At 36.3% G+C, this 18,127-nt stretch overlaps 1 protein-coding gene across 1 annotated transcript in view; it reads left to right on the forward strand.

The window, feature by feature from the left end:
* The first annotated feature begins 43 nt into the window (after window positions 1-43).
* The window catches only part of LOC137261914 (ER membrane protein complex subunit 10-like), a 53,215-nt gene continuing 35,131 nt past the window's right edge, over window positions 44-18,127 (forward strand). Inside the window, exons 1-6 of the mRNA XM_067799732.1 lie at window positions 44-182; window positions 11,717-11,774; window positions 12,714-12,829; window positions 14,129-14,233; window positions 16,166-16,347; window positions 17,996-18,092. Of these exons, the coding sequence (XP_067655833.1) occupies window positions 102-182; window positions 11,717-11,774; window positions 12,714-12,829; window positions 14,129-14,233; window positions 16,166-16,347; window positions 17,996-18,092 (639 nt within the window). The 5' untranslated portion in view covers window positions 44-101. The remainder of the gene's footprint in view (window positions 183-11,716; window positions 11,775-12,713; window positions 12,830-14,128; window positions 14,234-16,165; window positions 16,348-17,995; window positions 18,093-18,127) is intronic.

The following is an 18,127-nucleotide window of genomic DNA, read 5'->3' on the forward strand; positions in this document are numbered from 1 at the left end:
GAGCAAGTGTATTGGCTAGAGGGTGGGAGGGTGTTTGTATTTGATGATCTGATTGGTACAAGGCCAATTAGTCCATCCCACAATTCCTGATAATTTTCAAGATGGCGGCCCCCATTGCTTTCACGACGGTTTGGATTGTTTTTGGGTTAGCACTTTTTCAAACGCCCAGCGGTATTTTTGCGGTACGTTTGAATGTATTTCTTATAAACTTCACACGGTTCAAATTCCGCACAGAGGAATGCATCACAGTAGAAGTGATAGTCGCTGAGAAGAAAGAAAACTACTTGTGACGCTAGTAGACCTTCGAATTTCGCTCACGTTCAATGCTTTACAGAAGAACCAGCAAGACAAGTGAACATATGTGCATATTCAGTAATTTGGTACTTACAAACCTAGGTATTGAGAAATATAACCCATTCCATGTTTCCACCCATACTTCAATACTTCCACCACAACCACTAATATGTTTGCTGGTAAGACACTCCTTTTGACACTAGTTCAGCTAGCTAAACGTCGTGTTGCTGCCAAGGCATACACCGGCGCATGCCTTGGCAGGAACACGACGTGGTAAGAGTTCCGCCTGTAACCCCACCCCAACCAAAAGCCAAAATTACAAACTGACATGCATACCTCACCCTAAATATACATTCAGTAAACTAGAACAGATATGAAAAATACATCAATGAACTTGTTTCAGTTTAGGAATATTACACCGGGAAGGTGGCAATATTCTGTGTAAAAAGATGGGGGTTATGGTCGGAACTCTTTTCCACGACGTTTAGCTAGCTGAATGACTTTTGACACTTACTGTATGATTAACAAATATATAACATGCAAGTACATAGCGATGCGGTCCTATACAGTCAAGACATGACACTCCATCACAGCTGAGAACACCACCTTCATAAATCCTATTCAGATTCTAGCGGCCGATCACCCCTCATATTTTCTTGAGATTTTTTAAATATACTTCCCGAGGGTTTTTGACTGAAGAGTCGATACTGATCTACTCCCAGATAATTTCCCTACGCATACACGTAACTGTCATGTTTTTATGATCATACGTTTATATATTAATGGGCATGTTACCCATAAACTTCGTGTTTCAACGATAGCAAGCTGACATGTTGACATAATCTGCGCATGTGCCAAATTTCTATAGTCTATATCGGAAGGCGTTCTTCATTAGTGGTATGCAAAACTCACCGTAGTCTTCTGTTTTGCGTGCTCGTACTTTGGTTACATACTCTTATGTATAACGTATTTATCTGTTCTTAGGTCATGATTTATAGCTTTTCTTCGCAGAGAGGATTCCATTCACATTCATGCAGAAGTTGTGTTCCAGGGATCAAGCAGATTTATATGTTAATAACATGCAAGACATAACCTACTGGATGCCAACTTTTATTTCATCTGAGGATCAGAAAAATTAACGTTGTACGAGAATTGTGTTTGTGCTGCTCTGGATCTAACCATGGTTATAACTCAGCTATGTACAGTATTACATTTCCTATCCGATGATGTAAATGTGAAGTAAATGTACATACATGGTTTGGAAAGTAGACCCAAGGAAATGTAATCCGCAAGTTTGTAATATACGTTGAAAACCAGTAAATTTATCCGTTTACAGTGCGAAGATTTTTTATGGGGAATCTTTCATGAAACTCAGAGCACGAATAAAATACTGCCTGATATCGGAACGACATAATATATTACATGGATGTGTATTCCAATGTAAAAACTGTATATGTTCAATGTTTAAAAACGTATTGTTGAGGAGACTTGATTTTCCTCTGAAGTCAAGCGACGACAGAAAGGATACACACTTACAAGCCAATCAGTTTCAATGCAAAAATTCACATATACGTTTTTGTAGTATCACAAATTATAAGAAATTATGAAATCGCACTTGAAAAATTAGGTAACAGCTAAATGGATGGTCTTATCTACCTAGGAGTTAGTTGTTGGATTCTCAAATTGTCTTTATTATGTATACATGTAGACATATTTTGACTAACGTTGCATCATTATTAACAGAGTTCCAGCCTAATGTTGCATCATAATGAAATTACTGAAAATACAGCACAATATGGGTCGTATATTTTAAGACAACGCTCGGAATAAGATAACATCGGTTTGTTGGTTAGTATAAGCATATATCTCACATAACTCCCTTTACTTGCATACAAAGCTGTTTTACCATGGCATCAAATGACTGGTTTTGGGGTATTTTTTCACCACAGAGGGGGACATAAAAATGGGCTTCCTATATTGTGGCAGAAGAAGTGCAACACCAAAGCATTGGCATCAATAAATTAAATCATATAAAGTCAACTATCGGTTACTGGTGGGGGGTGTGGGTGGGTGTTGTTGTTAGGTATATTTTTTCGTTTGTAATTGGTAGTTTAAATTAGCAACTGAGGTTGTCAAAGGATGTTGAAGTAGTGTTAAAGTATTGTCCTGAGACAGTTACTACCTCAAGACTTTAATTCCCGCAACATTCAAAGTAAATGCAAACATACCAGATTTTTTAAACTTATGATTTTTGTGTTCTCCAAATATGGCTAGATTTGAGTACAATCGCCAGCGGTAGAAAAGATCATGTAAATCCAGAAATCCAGGGTCCATGCAGGTAGACAAATTACTGTACGTCACAGTAGTACTCGATGATCTGCCTTTAGTTGGTGCGTATCCCCAGTCCTTTTCCAAATTTATTTCTTTTTATTTTAATTTAATTCTCTATCAGTGATAATCTAGTTATATTCCTGTCCTTGTGATAATGCTGTGTATATTATACCCCCCCCCCAAAAAAAAAACAACAAAAAACCAACCAAACAAAAAAAAAAAAAACGAGTATATCGTTAAACGTTAGTCATTAAACACCTTTGTCCATAAAAAGATATAAGTCATATGACATGTATGGAATATAAATTTCATAACCAGGTTAATTTGTTATTAATATGTGTGTTAATAAGAAATACTAATAACGAGCCTGGACCAGACAATCCAGTGATCAACAGCATGAACATTGCAAATGGAAACGATGATATGTGTGGACCAAGTCAGCGAGCCTGACTACCCGATTCCATTAGTCACCTCTTACGACAGACATGTGTTGCTGAAAAGCAAATCTATCCTGGATCTTTACGGGTGCACAACCTTATAAAATGGATAGAAAGTATTCCTGGCACTAAACTAAATATATAATAGAACATAATCATTGTTAATGATTGAAGAAAAATGAAATGACGTCTGTGTTCAAATTACCTTGCAGCAAGCAATACGTCTACACAAACATGATCAAATTCTCTCCATAGTACTTCCTAGCTGCAGTCTGTTTCATTCAGCGAAAATACATCTCATACATAGACTGTGGATACAACAAATCGGTGCCGTCGTTTTACACTAGCAGACTTTATTGTATGTCTATGTCTATGCCGCATGTCTTCAAGAAATGTACAATAGAGTAAGTTCAAACATCCATATTATCCGGCAAAAAAGTATGTATAAGTGTAAAAACTAATACTGGTAATAGCATTCTTATCTTACACTTAGGTCTGCTTGGATTTTGTTAACAATACAAGAATGTAAATTTGGAGAACGTTTGAAATTCTCAGACATGTGTCACAGTGAAAAATCATAGCGAAAATGACAAGATCGTGCTCCCTTAAGTGCCCTGAGCACTGCATTGTACAAAAATAATGTGTTTGATCCCACCTAAACATCTTTTTCATTTGAATGTGAATGGAATCCTCTCTGCAAAGAAAAGCTATAAGTCATGACCTAAGAACAGATAAATACGTTATACATAAGAGTATGTAACCAAAGTACGAGCACGCAAAACAGAAGACGAGAGTGAGTTTTGCGTACCTCTAATGAAGAACGCCTTCTGATATAGACTATAGAAATTTGGCACATGCACAGATCATGTCAACATGTCAGCTTGCTATCGTTGAAACACGAAATTTACGGGTAACATGCCCATTAATATATAAACGTATGATCATAAAAACATGACAGTTACATGTATGTGTAGGGAAATTATCTGGGAGTAGATCGGTATCGACTTTTCAGTCAAAAACCCTCAGGAAGTATATTTAAAAAATCTCAAGAAAATATGAGGGGTGATCGGCCGCTACAATCTGAATAGGATTTATGAAGGTGGTGTTCTCAGCCGTGATGCAGGGTCATGTCTTGACTGTATAGGACCGCTTTGCTGCTCTTGGCTAGCAAGTACAGTGCTCAAGAAAACCTTGAAAGCAGCACCAGTGCAGAGCAATGGACTGGTTCTTCCTTTTGTTGTTTTTCTCCCGTTAGTACCTGGGTGATATCCCAGAATTTGTGACAGGTTCGGGACCTCAGCTGCATCACCCATATGCACAATTGATAGTTTATGTATAGACTGATCAACAAAGATGAAGTCATTTTTTTCTTCTTTATCATGAAAACAAATGAAATACTTTGAAGTTTAATCATTTGTCAGTGGTAAAAAACTGTTAGGACTGAAAAATAACGAAGTCAATGTATGTCTTTATATTTTGTCTTATAGCGCCAAATACTTTATCATCATTTTTTGTATGCATTTTGAGACGTAATTAAATAGCACACTGTCTGCTTATACTTACAGTGAATTTATAACTTAACTGCAATATCTAAACATTGTATAGATTGTCAATATGAATCATATTTCACACACATCCAAGTGAGACCTACTCACTGTATGTTGTCTGTAATATAGATTCTGCTGAATGCTGCAAAAAATAAATTAAAACAAAATGCAAGTATTAAATTTAAAACAGACTGAAGTTAGAGCAACAATGTCAGGGTATTACCTTGTTCAGGATTGTAGCCATCAATATCCACATGAAAGAATGATATGCCATTTATCTGCAGCTGGTAAATAATCCTGCTCTATGTCATATGTCTTTCAATAGTCTAATACAAAAAAGTGATACATTGTTTTGAGGCTTTTCACATGGGTGTATGGTCTCATTTTTCACCCAAGATAGCACACCTTGCAACTAATTGTATGATGTCCGCCATTCTCAGTAATTTAGGTAGCCAATAAAGAGCAGTCAATCAATCATCATACTGGTGTTTATACTTTCTACTCTCTCTCTTCATGACAGGGTGTGGTCAGTATAGATTAGTAAATCTACGAAGAAACACTGCGTTTTGACAAATCTGCTGTATATAAAGGTAAAAGTAGCTAATCAATCAGTGTGTTGTTTAATCCTTTGATCAATGTTTGTTTTTGTTTGTCAGCTGATAAACCATCTTGCATCACTTACATGTACATATTACATATGAAATACATTTGCCATACCAGACCTTAATACTGTTAATTTATAATTTCTGTGCTTGACATTCTAGTTTATTATGTTGAATATTTACTCCAGACAGGAAAAATGCCAAATGGAAACCTTTGTCGAATAATCTGAGTGGTATTACCACTAATTATACCTGTTACATATTCATTAACTGACCAGTGATGACAAATAACATGTGTAGGTTTATACCTAGGTTTATACTAATTATACCTGTTATATATTCATTAACTGACCAGTGATGACAAATAACGTGTAGGTTTATACCTAGGTTTATACTAATTGTACCTGTTATATATTCATTAACTGACCAGTGATGACAAATAACATGTGTAGGTTTATACCTAGGTTTATACTAATTATACCTGTTATATATTCATTAACTGACCAGTGATGACAAATAACATGTGTAGGTTTATACCTAGGTTTATACTAATTATACCTGTTATATATTCATTAACTGACCAGTGATGACAAATAATGTGTAGGTTTATACCTAGGTTTATACTAATTATACCTGTTATATATTCATTAACTGACCAGTGATGACAAATAACATGTGTAGGTTTATACCTAGGTTTATACTAATTATACCTGTTATATATTCATTAACTGACCAGTGATGACAAATAACATGTATAGGTTTATACCTAGGTTTATACTAATTATACCTGTTATATAGTCATTAACTGACAAGTGATGACAAATAACATGTGTAGGTTTATACCTAGGTTTATACTAATTATACCTGTTACATATTCATTAACTGACCAGTGATGACAAATAACGTGTAGGTTTATACCTAGGTTTATACTAATTATACCTGTTATATATTCCTTAACTGACCAGTGGTGACAAATAACATGTGTAGGTTTATACCTAGGTTTATACTAATTATACCTGTTATATATTCATTAACTGACCAGTGATGACAAGTAACATGTGTAGGTTTATACCTAGGTTTATACTAATTATACCTGTTATATATTCATTAACTGACCAGTGGTGACAAATAACGTGTAGTTTTATACCACCAATGCGGTTACAGCAAGGGAGAAGTAATCACTGTATTGCATCATCAATGCATGTAGCCTGAAAACACGTACAGGCCGAAATTTTTTTGACGATACCAATGGAACTGTTGTAAGATAAGAAATACTTAAAGTATTTGCTGTGTACTTGGGTAAATAGATATGATCAGTTTTTCACCAAAGAAAATTTTCAGATTTTTCTACTAATGGCCCAGCCATTGTTATTAGATTACGGTTCAAATATATCAAATGTGTGTTTTTATTATCATAGATAAACCAGTGGCGTAGCCACCAAAAATATACACATGATTTTTGCTATGAATGTTGGGCCAACCCTCAATACTATCTAAATATAGAGCTTTGCAATCTATCAGACTTACTACATGTAACAAATGGCTTGCTATGTGCCTGTATTCATCATATTTTTACATGACATGGTGAAATATCGGGGTGAAAAACACAGAAACAGGATCAAATTTGATCAGTCACTATACCATCCAGGCATTAGAAAAACCTACACTGCTGGGATACTGTATTACAATCAGACAAGTCATACCATGGTCATTTTTCAAATAACGGCATGTGATGGGCATCCACCCTTCTCACTGTTCAGGATGAAGAAATGCTGCCAGTGCCCAAAGTAAACATGTTTCAACACAGTGACAAACGGGTGTGCGTTGGTGTGTATCGAAAGCTGCATATATATTATGAATCTACGATAAATGAGCTTTCAGAAAATACTAAATGTACGTTTCTGAAATATATGTACATAGGTGAAATTCTCTGTTGGATATCGTCAATTTTTGCTCAAATTTTGCACATTTTTGTCCTCTATTTAATTTCCTCTTTTTATGTTTTCATTCACGTCATCCCATAACTTGACCATCAGTCAATAACTGTAGCAAATTTTGTTTAATTATTTTCATAAATAACACTTTTTTGTGTGGCATGCAGAATTTCTCTCTCTCTGATCAGACAGTCACATGTATGAGTGACCCCCTCTCAGGTAGTCACTTGTATGCAGAACGGGAGACTGTCTCGCGTACACGTTACGTCCTTTACTGGTGCCAAAGTGGACAGTAGCCCAATCCCTGTGTCCATCATGGTCAAGGGAGCAGGTGTGGACCAACTTGCAGCTTGGTTTCATAATTATACCATTGGTGAGAAACATTAATTGCTCCACATCAGTGTTCCCTTAAAGCCCGGAATGATACGTCATGTTTATATGTCACATAATTTATGCATCCTTTGGTGTCATGCCACCTATATATTTTGAGACATTAATTACGATGCTTCTCTGTGTGTTTGAGGTATCACACACCTTTACATATCTTGACAAAACCTTCATGAAAGAAAGACAAGTTTGTAGATGAGACATATTCAAAGCACATGAAAAAGTCCAAAATATTTTTGAGTCGACAGCCAGTAAGCAGTGTATGTATTTCAATAATTCTCATGCCAGGTGAGTCAACGGTCAGTTGTCATACCTGGCTGAGCGACCTAATTGCCTTCTGTAGTCTGATCTATCATTTTCAGCAGCTATTTATAAGTTTTACCCGATTTTACAAGTAAACATGCTTTTGTGGATAATCTCTTGCACATCCCACTGAATGCCCAGTTAGGTTGAAGCGAGTTATTTCAACATATCCTATTTGCAGTTGTGTAAATTTGGAGGATACAGAGCAACAGCCGAAAAACGGTTTTTTTCTATTTCCAGTACTTTCAATTTCATACCATTTTTCCAGGTAGCCAGTGTAACTCCAAGATGTCAAGCCAATAATATTGGTTGCCTGACATATTATTAGAAATCATCTTTTTAGTTGGTGTTAGTGAAATTCATGTTAACACAAGTGATGTATCATAAATCTTAAAATGTATATTAGCTATTCTTCGTTTAATTCTTGTTCACATCAACCAATGTACTGGTTACATTTGGCTGTTAGGCTGTCAAATTTTTTAGGGGGAGTCAAAATCCAAATTTGGGGGTCAGACAATTTACAAAGGTAATAGATTTTCACCTAATAATGTTTAATGGTTTTGTTTTTGTCTTTTTTTAACGTGTATGCCTCTAAGTCTGAATTCTAAAGAATTATCATGTGTACTTTTAAATCAGTTAGAAATCAGAAATCAATTTAGTGACATTTATTACCTATAGCATTAAATTGTGTGGTTTGATTTGTAATTTTATATATCATCAGAAGCGACACTGTGCTTGTTTTTTATGCATATTTTCACTTTTCACTGCATCATATGTGCAGGTTTTCCACGTGAAGGGGAACCCTGAATACTAAATACACTTTTTGCCAACGGGTTCCCACGATATAATCAGCAATTTCCATAACCCTTATCGGTACTTTTCTTGAATGATGTAGTAAAAAATAATAATAACATTTGCTTTTTTTTCAGTAATATTATATATTCAGAGTTTAGAGTATTTGTTTTGGTCGCATAATTGATTTGCATGACTTTTAAACCATACAAATGGAAACATGGATGGGTACAACACTTGTTGTATTGATACACAAACCAGAATGGTGAATGACACTGCAGTCACTATGTGTTGATGTCCATCTCTAGAGCAAAGTCTTCAGTTTGGAAACATTTTCAATTGATCTCTTGTACAATGACATCTGAGTACTAACTGTTGCTTAGGGCATTGTTTCAACAGAAGGAAGCTATAATTTCATTTCCTTAAACCATGTGTTACACTTTCACAATACAGTCAAGACAAGACAAAGATATTTATTGTACTTAAGGCCTCCGGCCCATATACAAGTAATACAAGTACATTGTTAGCACATGTTACAGACATTTCACGGAAGAACTTACAGTGCAGATAAAATATTGCTTCTAAGGTTAACAGCATGTTTCACATAGAGGGCAAGATTACGTATTACATTTTCATTTTTGGAGGACAGAATGGAAGTAAATGCAGTTGATGGATATTTCAACAGGTAGTTATTTGGGATATATTTTTTTCTTAAATCAGTGTAATGTGGACACACAAAAGCGAAGTGGATTTCGTCTTCTATGGCCGAGTTACATAATGGACATAACCTTAAATGTCTCTCTATTGAAAGTCGTCTGCCCTTATTGACTGATAAGTCTAATAGGCCCAATCGAAAATTAACAAATATACGTCTGATATTTCTAGATCTCAATACAGACAGATATAATTCTGGTTGGATTAAGCTCTTAAAAGATCTATACAACTGATATCTCGAACTGTTGTCTAGACAGAAATGCCATTCTTGATAATACATATTTACAGATTGATCTCGAAATTGTTTAAGAAATAGACTGATATTACCAACTGTTTGATTTAGCCAAACAAATCCAAAGCCATGAGAAAACAAGAGATTTCTAATATAGGAAGCCCATGTTGTCTTACCCCTAGCGTCTAAAAATACAAGCATATTATAAGCTAGTTTGGGGATTCTTTGTTCATGCATTCCAAGAATCTTTAACCAATATTTTAGACATCTGATTTGAGAATTTATATAGATCGGATATCTACCGCATTCTCCATAAACCATACAAGATGGTGTTGCTTGCGCTACATTTAAAAATCTTTTGCATGCAAAAAGGTGCAGTTTCTCCAGGCATTCATAACGTTGAAATCCCCAAATTTCAGAACCATAGAGCATAATCGGTTGAATTTGTGCATCAAACAATTTAAAATATATTTTCGGGGTTAAAATTCCAATATTTTGGGAGACTGACATAACGTTAATCAGAGCCTTCTTAGCACGTGATTTCAAATCTATAACACTCTTTTTAAAGTTCATGGTATGAGAAAACACTAGTCCGAGATAGGTATAGTGGTTAACAACAGATAGAGGTTTGCCATTCAAAAACCATTTTTCTTTAGAGGCCACAGGGCCCCCTCTTCTAAAGATAACTATGTTTGTTTTTTCAAAATTTACAGATAATTTCCATTCATTTGTATAACATTCCAAAATATTCAGTTGGTTTTGTAGACCAACAATAGTATCTGACACTAAAATTACATCATCGGCAAAAAGGAGGATAAAAATTTCAATAATATCTGGAACCATTTGCACACCATGTTTGCCTGAATTAGAAATATCATAATACAGTTCGCTTATAAAGAAGGAGAACAATATTGGACTTAAAATACACCCTTGACGAACTCCCATGGGGCAGTCAAAAAAATCGGTGACATCATCACCACAACGAACACATGATTTTATATTCAAGTACATAGATTTTAAAATAGTGTACATTTTCCCCTGTAAACCAGATTTTCGTAAGCAGTACCATAATTTAGAACGATCCACAGAGTCAAAGGCTTTCTTAAAGTCAACAAATGCTACATAGAGTTTGTTTTTATTACGCGACAGACATTTTTGTATTATCGCATATAATGTAAAGATATGATCAATGGCTGAATATTGTTTTCTAAAAGCCGCTAAAAGTCTCGTTAATCCGATCTCTGTTTATCCAACAGTCTGCTTTACCAGATGCTTTTGTTGTAACAAATTGAATAAACATAACTTAGTCTCATTTATTTAGTCCATCATCCTTGTTGATCCGACAATTTGTTGTGCAATGGACGATGTTGGAGTAAAGATACTTTACAATATATTGCAATACATATTGCAATGCGCCAACACACATCACAATATATTGCAAGACAATAATTTGTTAGTACCAAGCCCTATGGTATAGTGGTATGATTGCTTTTACTGTGAAAAGATTGCCAAGTTCTGAAAGCTTGAATTTGATGCACTACACACATTTAGGTTATTTTGAGGAAACAACCCTCACAGTACTGCTTTGACCTTCTGAAATGTTGCTTGATACATATAATGAAGTCAATCATACCACTTCCATTGCAATCAGAAAATGAGTTCATCTAGAAAATGTAGGCAAGTCAAGGTATTTCTCTTTGAGTCTACTTGTGTAAAGTATAAAATTCAGTCAATACAGGATATTTTTCGACATGGAAGCTGTCAAAACCGTCATCTGTCCAGTCTGGCAAGTTGTCAACACTGGCATAAAATCTTAGTCCCATTCATGACTTGTGCATTTATCATCAGCTCTACAATCCGGCATCTTGTCTAAACCAGATTATTTCTTCAATCCCAGTGAGTGCCAGTTTAGACAGCTTCCACTGTAGTTGCATTGCTAATGATGTTTAGACATGTATTTATGTGAACTTCACATGACTGAAAACTGTTTTTAAATTTAGTTTAGTCTTGACATTTTTATATGAATAAACAATAGAAGAATGATCATAATCAAACCTTGCAATGTACAGCTGCCAGTGTGTTAGCAGGTTGTATGCTGTTATAAATAAATGCTATACGTTCTTAAATGTTTTTCTAATTTCAGTTTGAAGATGAATTTGAAGGATCCCGAACACTTACAGTGGAACACTCATTTGATAGAGGTAACTGGATTAAATTCAGCTTGGAGAATCCTTAACTGAAGCAATCATGCATACTGAATATATTGCATATAGATATAGCATGCCACTAAATACATTATTTGTGTATATTTTAGGCTTAGAGATGTGTGAGCTTTGTACAATATTGGTTCATCTGTCATCCATTATTTTCTTATGATTTCATTCAAATTGACAAATCCACAACAATGAAAGTGAGGCAACAGGTTGTCTATACTGCAGGCTTTCTTTACCCTTCTGATAATTGGCAATTAGGTGTGACTCTGAGGGTTTGAGTTCAAATCCCGGATTGGGTTCAACTGAAAAAGTACTACAATTTGTACTTTACTAAGAAAGTGGAATCCCAAGAATAACATATGTTACATTTGACCAATTTCTAAATGGCATTGTGTAATCGTTTCTTTCGGCCATGGCAGCTGTGGCCATTAACACTTACAAGAGGGGTACACAAAGTCCGCAGTCTAAACTACCAGTTGTCTGACTTTCATTTTTGTGGAAGTCGCTGTGGCTGGGCCGATTAGTCAGATGACTGTGTGCTGGTGATTAGGTGCATGTGGAAGATACCGCAGTGTAATATTTCTATGAAAATGATTACACTTGTGTAATATAGCTTGACACGTACCGTCATGATGGCTACAGTTATGACATCTGAGTGCTAATGCCTCTGTCACAGTGGTATCAGACTTTGCTTGACTTGCGGAAAGCTGAGAGTCATCAATCACACTGTGGGCAATTTCGCTGCAGTTTCTATAGATATATGTTTCTAGAGTAATAAACAGAATAATAAACTCGCTTTCATGAAATTCCACTTTTATTTAACTCATTAAGATTTACTATCAAACAATCAAAATTGATATTACAAGGAAGGTCATTTAGTATCCTCTATGAAAACCATGTAGACTGTTGAGGTGCGTTTTGTTTCAGGTCCCAATCCTGTGTACACCAAGAGAGGGACTATTGTCATACACTCACTGAAAGGAAACCGTGCTCGCTTCACACAGACAGCTCCCCTTTCTCCAGAAGAGAGGTCTCAGCTCGAGGTACCCTACCTTAGAGGAATTTACATAATCCACAAAGTTCCAAACAATTTTTGAAGCAACCAATATTTTGTAAGGCATATGACCAAAACAAATGAATGAGGCTCTTAATGATTTTCTCTCTGAGGAATACACTACGATTATTCAGAATTGAAAAGGGTTATTTACTGCATAAATGTGATATCCATGGTGACTGTTAGACAAATGAAACTACTGTGCTACTGACCTGACAAAACTGTTATGCATGTAATATTCCTTTCAGTTTCACTGCCTTTTAGGCTTGAATTTCTTGCACAGTCACTCTCCCTAGATGGAACAGTGTTGTTGATTATCAGTGGAGTGTTAAATGTGTAATCATTTGGCTTACAGTGATTTTTGCTTTCGGACATAAGATTCTTTGGCAAATTTGTAATGATAGGAAGATCCCTTCAAAGATAAAATATATGTTCCAGAACATCCTATTGTGATATTTGTGTTGATCAAAATAACTGATTTTGTTCATGAAACTTATGATACAACAATCCTGTGAAGGTGTTTTCAGTGTACATTTGAAATGTTATTTTACAATGCCGTTTAGAGAGATTGCAGTTTTGGAGATCAGGTGTGTGTACTGTCAGAGACTGTGAGGAGTAGGATTATCTCTGCTGGGGGTCACTGTGTTGTTCAGGGGATGAAAGACCCCCTCTCACTGCAATTTTCACAACCCAGGTCAACACTTCATTGTCACTGTTGTCACCTCAGTGGGAAGTGGCAGAGATTATGCAGATAATGCCAGCACTTTCATATTACCTTCACCTTCAAGCTAATACTTTATGATGGTACAAGTATTTCAATATCCATGCCAAAAATATGCTGTTTAAAAAATCTGTTATCATGGTGTTAAGTGGTTTATGTCTGTTGATGATTAGCGTAATAGAAAACAGTTGTGAAGAATGTGCACAGTCGATTAGCTGTCATGAAAGTTATCAAAGCCACAATCTGGCTATTGACAACGTTGAACATGTTGAATAGATTCAAGGAAAATATGCAATATTAAAACTGTAATGTCCATAGAAGATGGACATTATTATGTTTCCAGGTGTTCACACAGCTGGCAGTTGGCTCTGTCACACCATGTCATCAGACAATCCTAGCTTTATCCAAAGAGGTTTACCAGGAGACACTCTTTAAGAAGATTTATTGATTTATAATTTTTTATCCAGAATTAAAAAAAGTATAATAGCTAGGCCTTTTCAGCGACCTTTTGTTCACTAACGTTAAGTTTTCTGAAAATCACAAACTGGCATTGTCTTCTATTTCCAGAATCTGGCAAAAAGCAATGGCATCTACCGTGTAAGAATCCCAGTAACATCACAGGATGATCAACAGACCCAGAATGAAGTGTATATATCAACTTTCACACGAGCTGTAAGTGTCACCAGATTCAGGGAAATATTTCAGAAAAATATCAGTTTACATCTTTACATCAATCCTGGTCATTTCAGACTTGTGGTTAGGTAAAGTAACTAGATACATAACCTTCTCCTATAGATTGTTACCATGTTACCACTAAAAACCAATGTGCAAACTGTATGAATCTGCATAGCGGATTCTTACAAAAGTTTGCACATTGGTTTTTGGTTTCATACCTCAATGCAGCAAAAGATATACACAGTCAATTCTTATAATTACGAAAGAAATACACAGTCAATTCTTATGATTAAATTCAACAACAAATACAATAGGCTTTCAACAATATTTCTTTAAACATATTCAAATTCATCGAAACAGGTTTCTTTGTTACCTCTGATTAGCAGTTTCGGTGTAAGAATTTGGTAATAGCGTGACATGACTCAGGTAACTCATTTACATAAAATGACACGCCTACCAAACCATTAGCCAATCGGCATAGAGCACCCCCAAACTGCTGTCAATCAACCAAGCTAACATCAGGTGGTGAATCAGAACGGAACAACACAATGTGACGCATCCCGGTAAGAGCTAAGTTTCAAGTTCAATTGTTTGAATTATTACCAGCGAACTGAAAGACTCAGTTTGAAAAGTGAGAATCAGAAATGAAGCCTGATGGCATGAAGTTAGTGGAACTGAGATTGTAGTATTCGTAGTAGAAAGAGGCTGTGATGTGACTGGGATTGCGATGCCATGAACTGATGTTCCATCGTGCATATGCCCTTCTTGAGGCGTTGCAACGTTATTAACGTTCACGGATAATTTTGAGTTGTTTGTTTATGTTAACCACAATGTATCACTTCAATGTTTATCCAAAGTTCATTAGGGTACCTGAGTGCAAAGGAATTCCCTTGCCGTGTAAAGGTATTCCCCGACATTCCTCAGGTCCAAAAGCAGTCCGATTCGGTGGGCGTGGCTTAGCTTTTCAGATTAACGGGGAAATGTAATCAAAAGAAATGTTCCCAGCTAACCAATCAGATTGTCAGAATTTTAATGAACACAATGAAAATTTAATTATATATGGATGAAAATAAGCTGAATTTGTGGGAGAAAAAAAGCAGTCTGCAGAAACTTATTTTTCTCGTGATATGAAGATGTCACCACATCACAGGACGGTGGGGTAGCCTAGTGGTTAAAGCGTTCGCTCGTCATGCCAAAGACCTGCATTCAATGCCCCACATGGGTACAATGTGTGAAGCCCATTTTCTGGTGACCCCTGCCGTGATATTGCTGGAATATTGCTAAAAACGGCGTAAAACTAATCTCACTCACTCACTCACTCATCATATCGCTTTGTGCAAAAGAATAAAATAATATGGCCACTGTTGGCGAAGATGTCAGATTTGCAATTAAACATCACTAGACAAGGTTACTGATGTATTATTTTCTGATTTAATATTTGGGGACACTGTGTCATATGCAGGGATTAAGATTACCTTTGTCTTGCAAACAAAGCCGGAATAGCAATCAACCATGCACAGTCCATGTCGTATTTGAATTCTACACATATATTTCACATGCTTTATCACTCTATGTATTAGAGTATTCTCTCTTTATAAATGGCGTTTTCATATATGCCTTAATATATGCCATGTTTTGTCATAGACCTGTGAAGGTCTGACGTAGAATAGGCCTTCAGCAACGGTGACTAAGCTTGTCATAAGAGGCGACTAATGGGATCAGGTGGTCAGACTCGCTGACTTGGTTGACACTTGCCATCGTTTCCCAATTGCGCAGGTCGATTTTCATGCTGTTGATCAGTGGATTGTCTGGTCCTGACTCGATTATTTACAGACTACCACCATATGGCTGGCATATTGCTGAGTATGGTGTAAAACTAAACTCACTCACTCACCCATAATTTGTCGTTACTTTTTTTTTCTGTTGTAGTGTGCAATATATGAGTCTGGACTGAGTGACCAGATGATGGTGAACTTTGACCAATCTGGAGAGGTTCTTGGCATCTCACTGACTGCTATTCCAGGCTTGTGTGTTGGCGCCAATGTTCCTGCATCAAACCTGACCAACTGGAAGACATCTGTGGAGGCAGTTCTAACAGTTTCTGGACCTGTGTAAGTGGTACTTGTCATGCAATGTATCGTTCTTTTGATGTAGTTGGTGGGCCATCTAATGTTGAACCCATCAACCTTGTTTCATAGTTATTTCAGGTAGTTTCTTCTGGTGCCATACATAATACAGAGGTTCCAGGAAAATATAACATCCCTGCCTTCGAATGATGATTGTATCAAACTTTGTGTAAATGGGTAATATAATCCAGATTGTGATGTCTTTAATCTTATGTTTGATTTTGGATTTTCAGAGAGTTATTTTGTTAGAGAGTGTTGATCATTATACCACAAGAAGGTAGAGTTGATATTGAACCTAGTTTACTGTTTTAGTTCATAGTATGTTTATCTATTTATTGTCTTTAACCAAAGAGTTATCTCCCTTCCAATGATCATTTTCTTCTGTTAAAAAGCACACAAATAAAGAAAATTTGTACATGGGCCTCCAAATGGGGGAAAGGTTTCATATTTGAATGGCTTGCAGGTGTCTTTGCGAGTGCAAGTGTGGTACTGTTTTCAAAATGACAGAAGAAGCCTCAGAATGATAGGGATTTTGTTGTTGAAATTCTGTCTGATCCCTGACATATTCTGGGCAATAATCAATAACTGGTTCCCGGTCACCAATGCCTGTAGTGCTTGATCCCACTTTCATGTTAAAGTTGATTCCTATCCATGGTTATCGTGAGTGACAGAGCAAGTAAGAATGGTTTTATGCCACTTTTAGCAATATTCCAGCAATATCGTGGCGAGGACACCAGAAATGGGCTTCACACATTGTACCCAGAGGGGGAATCGGACTGGGGCCTTCAGCATAACGAGCAAACGCTTTAAACATTAGGCTACCCCAACACCCCTCTTTTCATGAAGTTTTATCCCCTTCAAACCTTTTGGCACCAAAGTATAAGACCTTTTAGGCCACAGATCTGTCTTTTTAAGTAGCTAAATAAGGAATAATGGGCTTTTTCTCCAAAATAAAATAAGTAACAATACTGTTGTAAAAATTTCAATTGCTTATATGGAAGATTTTGTGGCTAATGAAACTGTTGAACTCAATAATGTTACCATAAGTTATAACCTTCTATGACGTGTATTGTTTGAGGCTTTCCTCCATCAGTAAGATGGGATGCTGGGATAGAACAGGAATACTGTTCATTGCAATGTCATGCTCAGTGGTGTCTTTGTGACGTAGGTTTAAAAGAAATTGTTGTTGTCCCCAGTTATGACATCATATACTCATGCTCGCTCTTCACGCCTGAAGTATGGTTTGTTTAGACCTTAGTTAAACCCAGTTTTCTCACTTACTTCATGTGTTTAATAATTCAGCCTAAAGTTTAAATAGTAATTGTCATGAGCTATTCCTGGCCTCAATACAATCAAACAACAGAAGAAACAAACTTTTATCTAGAATTTTGAATGCTGCAATGAATCACCTCAATGGCAGGCGTTTGGTAGCATAGTGGTTAAAGCGTTTGCTCATCATGGCCAAAGGGCTGAGTTCGATTCCCCATGTGGGTTCAGTACCTGATGCCCATGTATGGTGTCCCCAGCCATGATACTACTGGAACACTACTAGAAGCGGCGTAAAAGTCACTCACTCATTCACTCACTCATTGGAAACGGCTATTTGAATGGACAATCATGTTTATCACTCCAGCCCAGACACACAGACATATATTGAGAAAATGAAAAGGGAAGAGGCAGAGAAGGCGAAAGGTCAGCAAGGAGACAACAGATCATTCTTTGGAAAATATGTGAGTACTGAAATTATCATAGTACAAGACAGGTA

This window comes from Haliotis asinina, chromosome 14 (assembly GCF_037392515.1).
Source record: "Haliotis asinina isolate JCU_RB_2024 chromosome 14, JCU_Hal_asi_v2, whole genome shotgun sequence".
In the NCBI taxonomy this organism is placed as follows: domain Eukaryota; kingdom Metazoa; phylum Mollusca; class Gastropoda; order Lepetellida; family Haliotidae; genus Haliotis; species Haliotis asinina.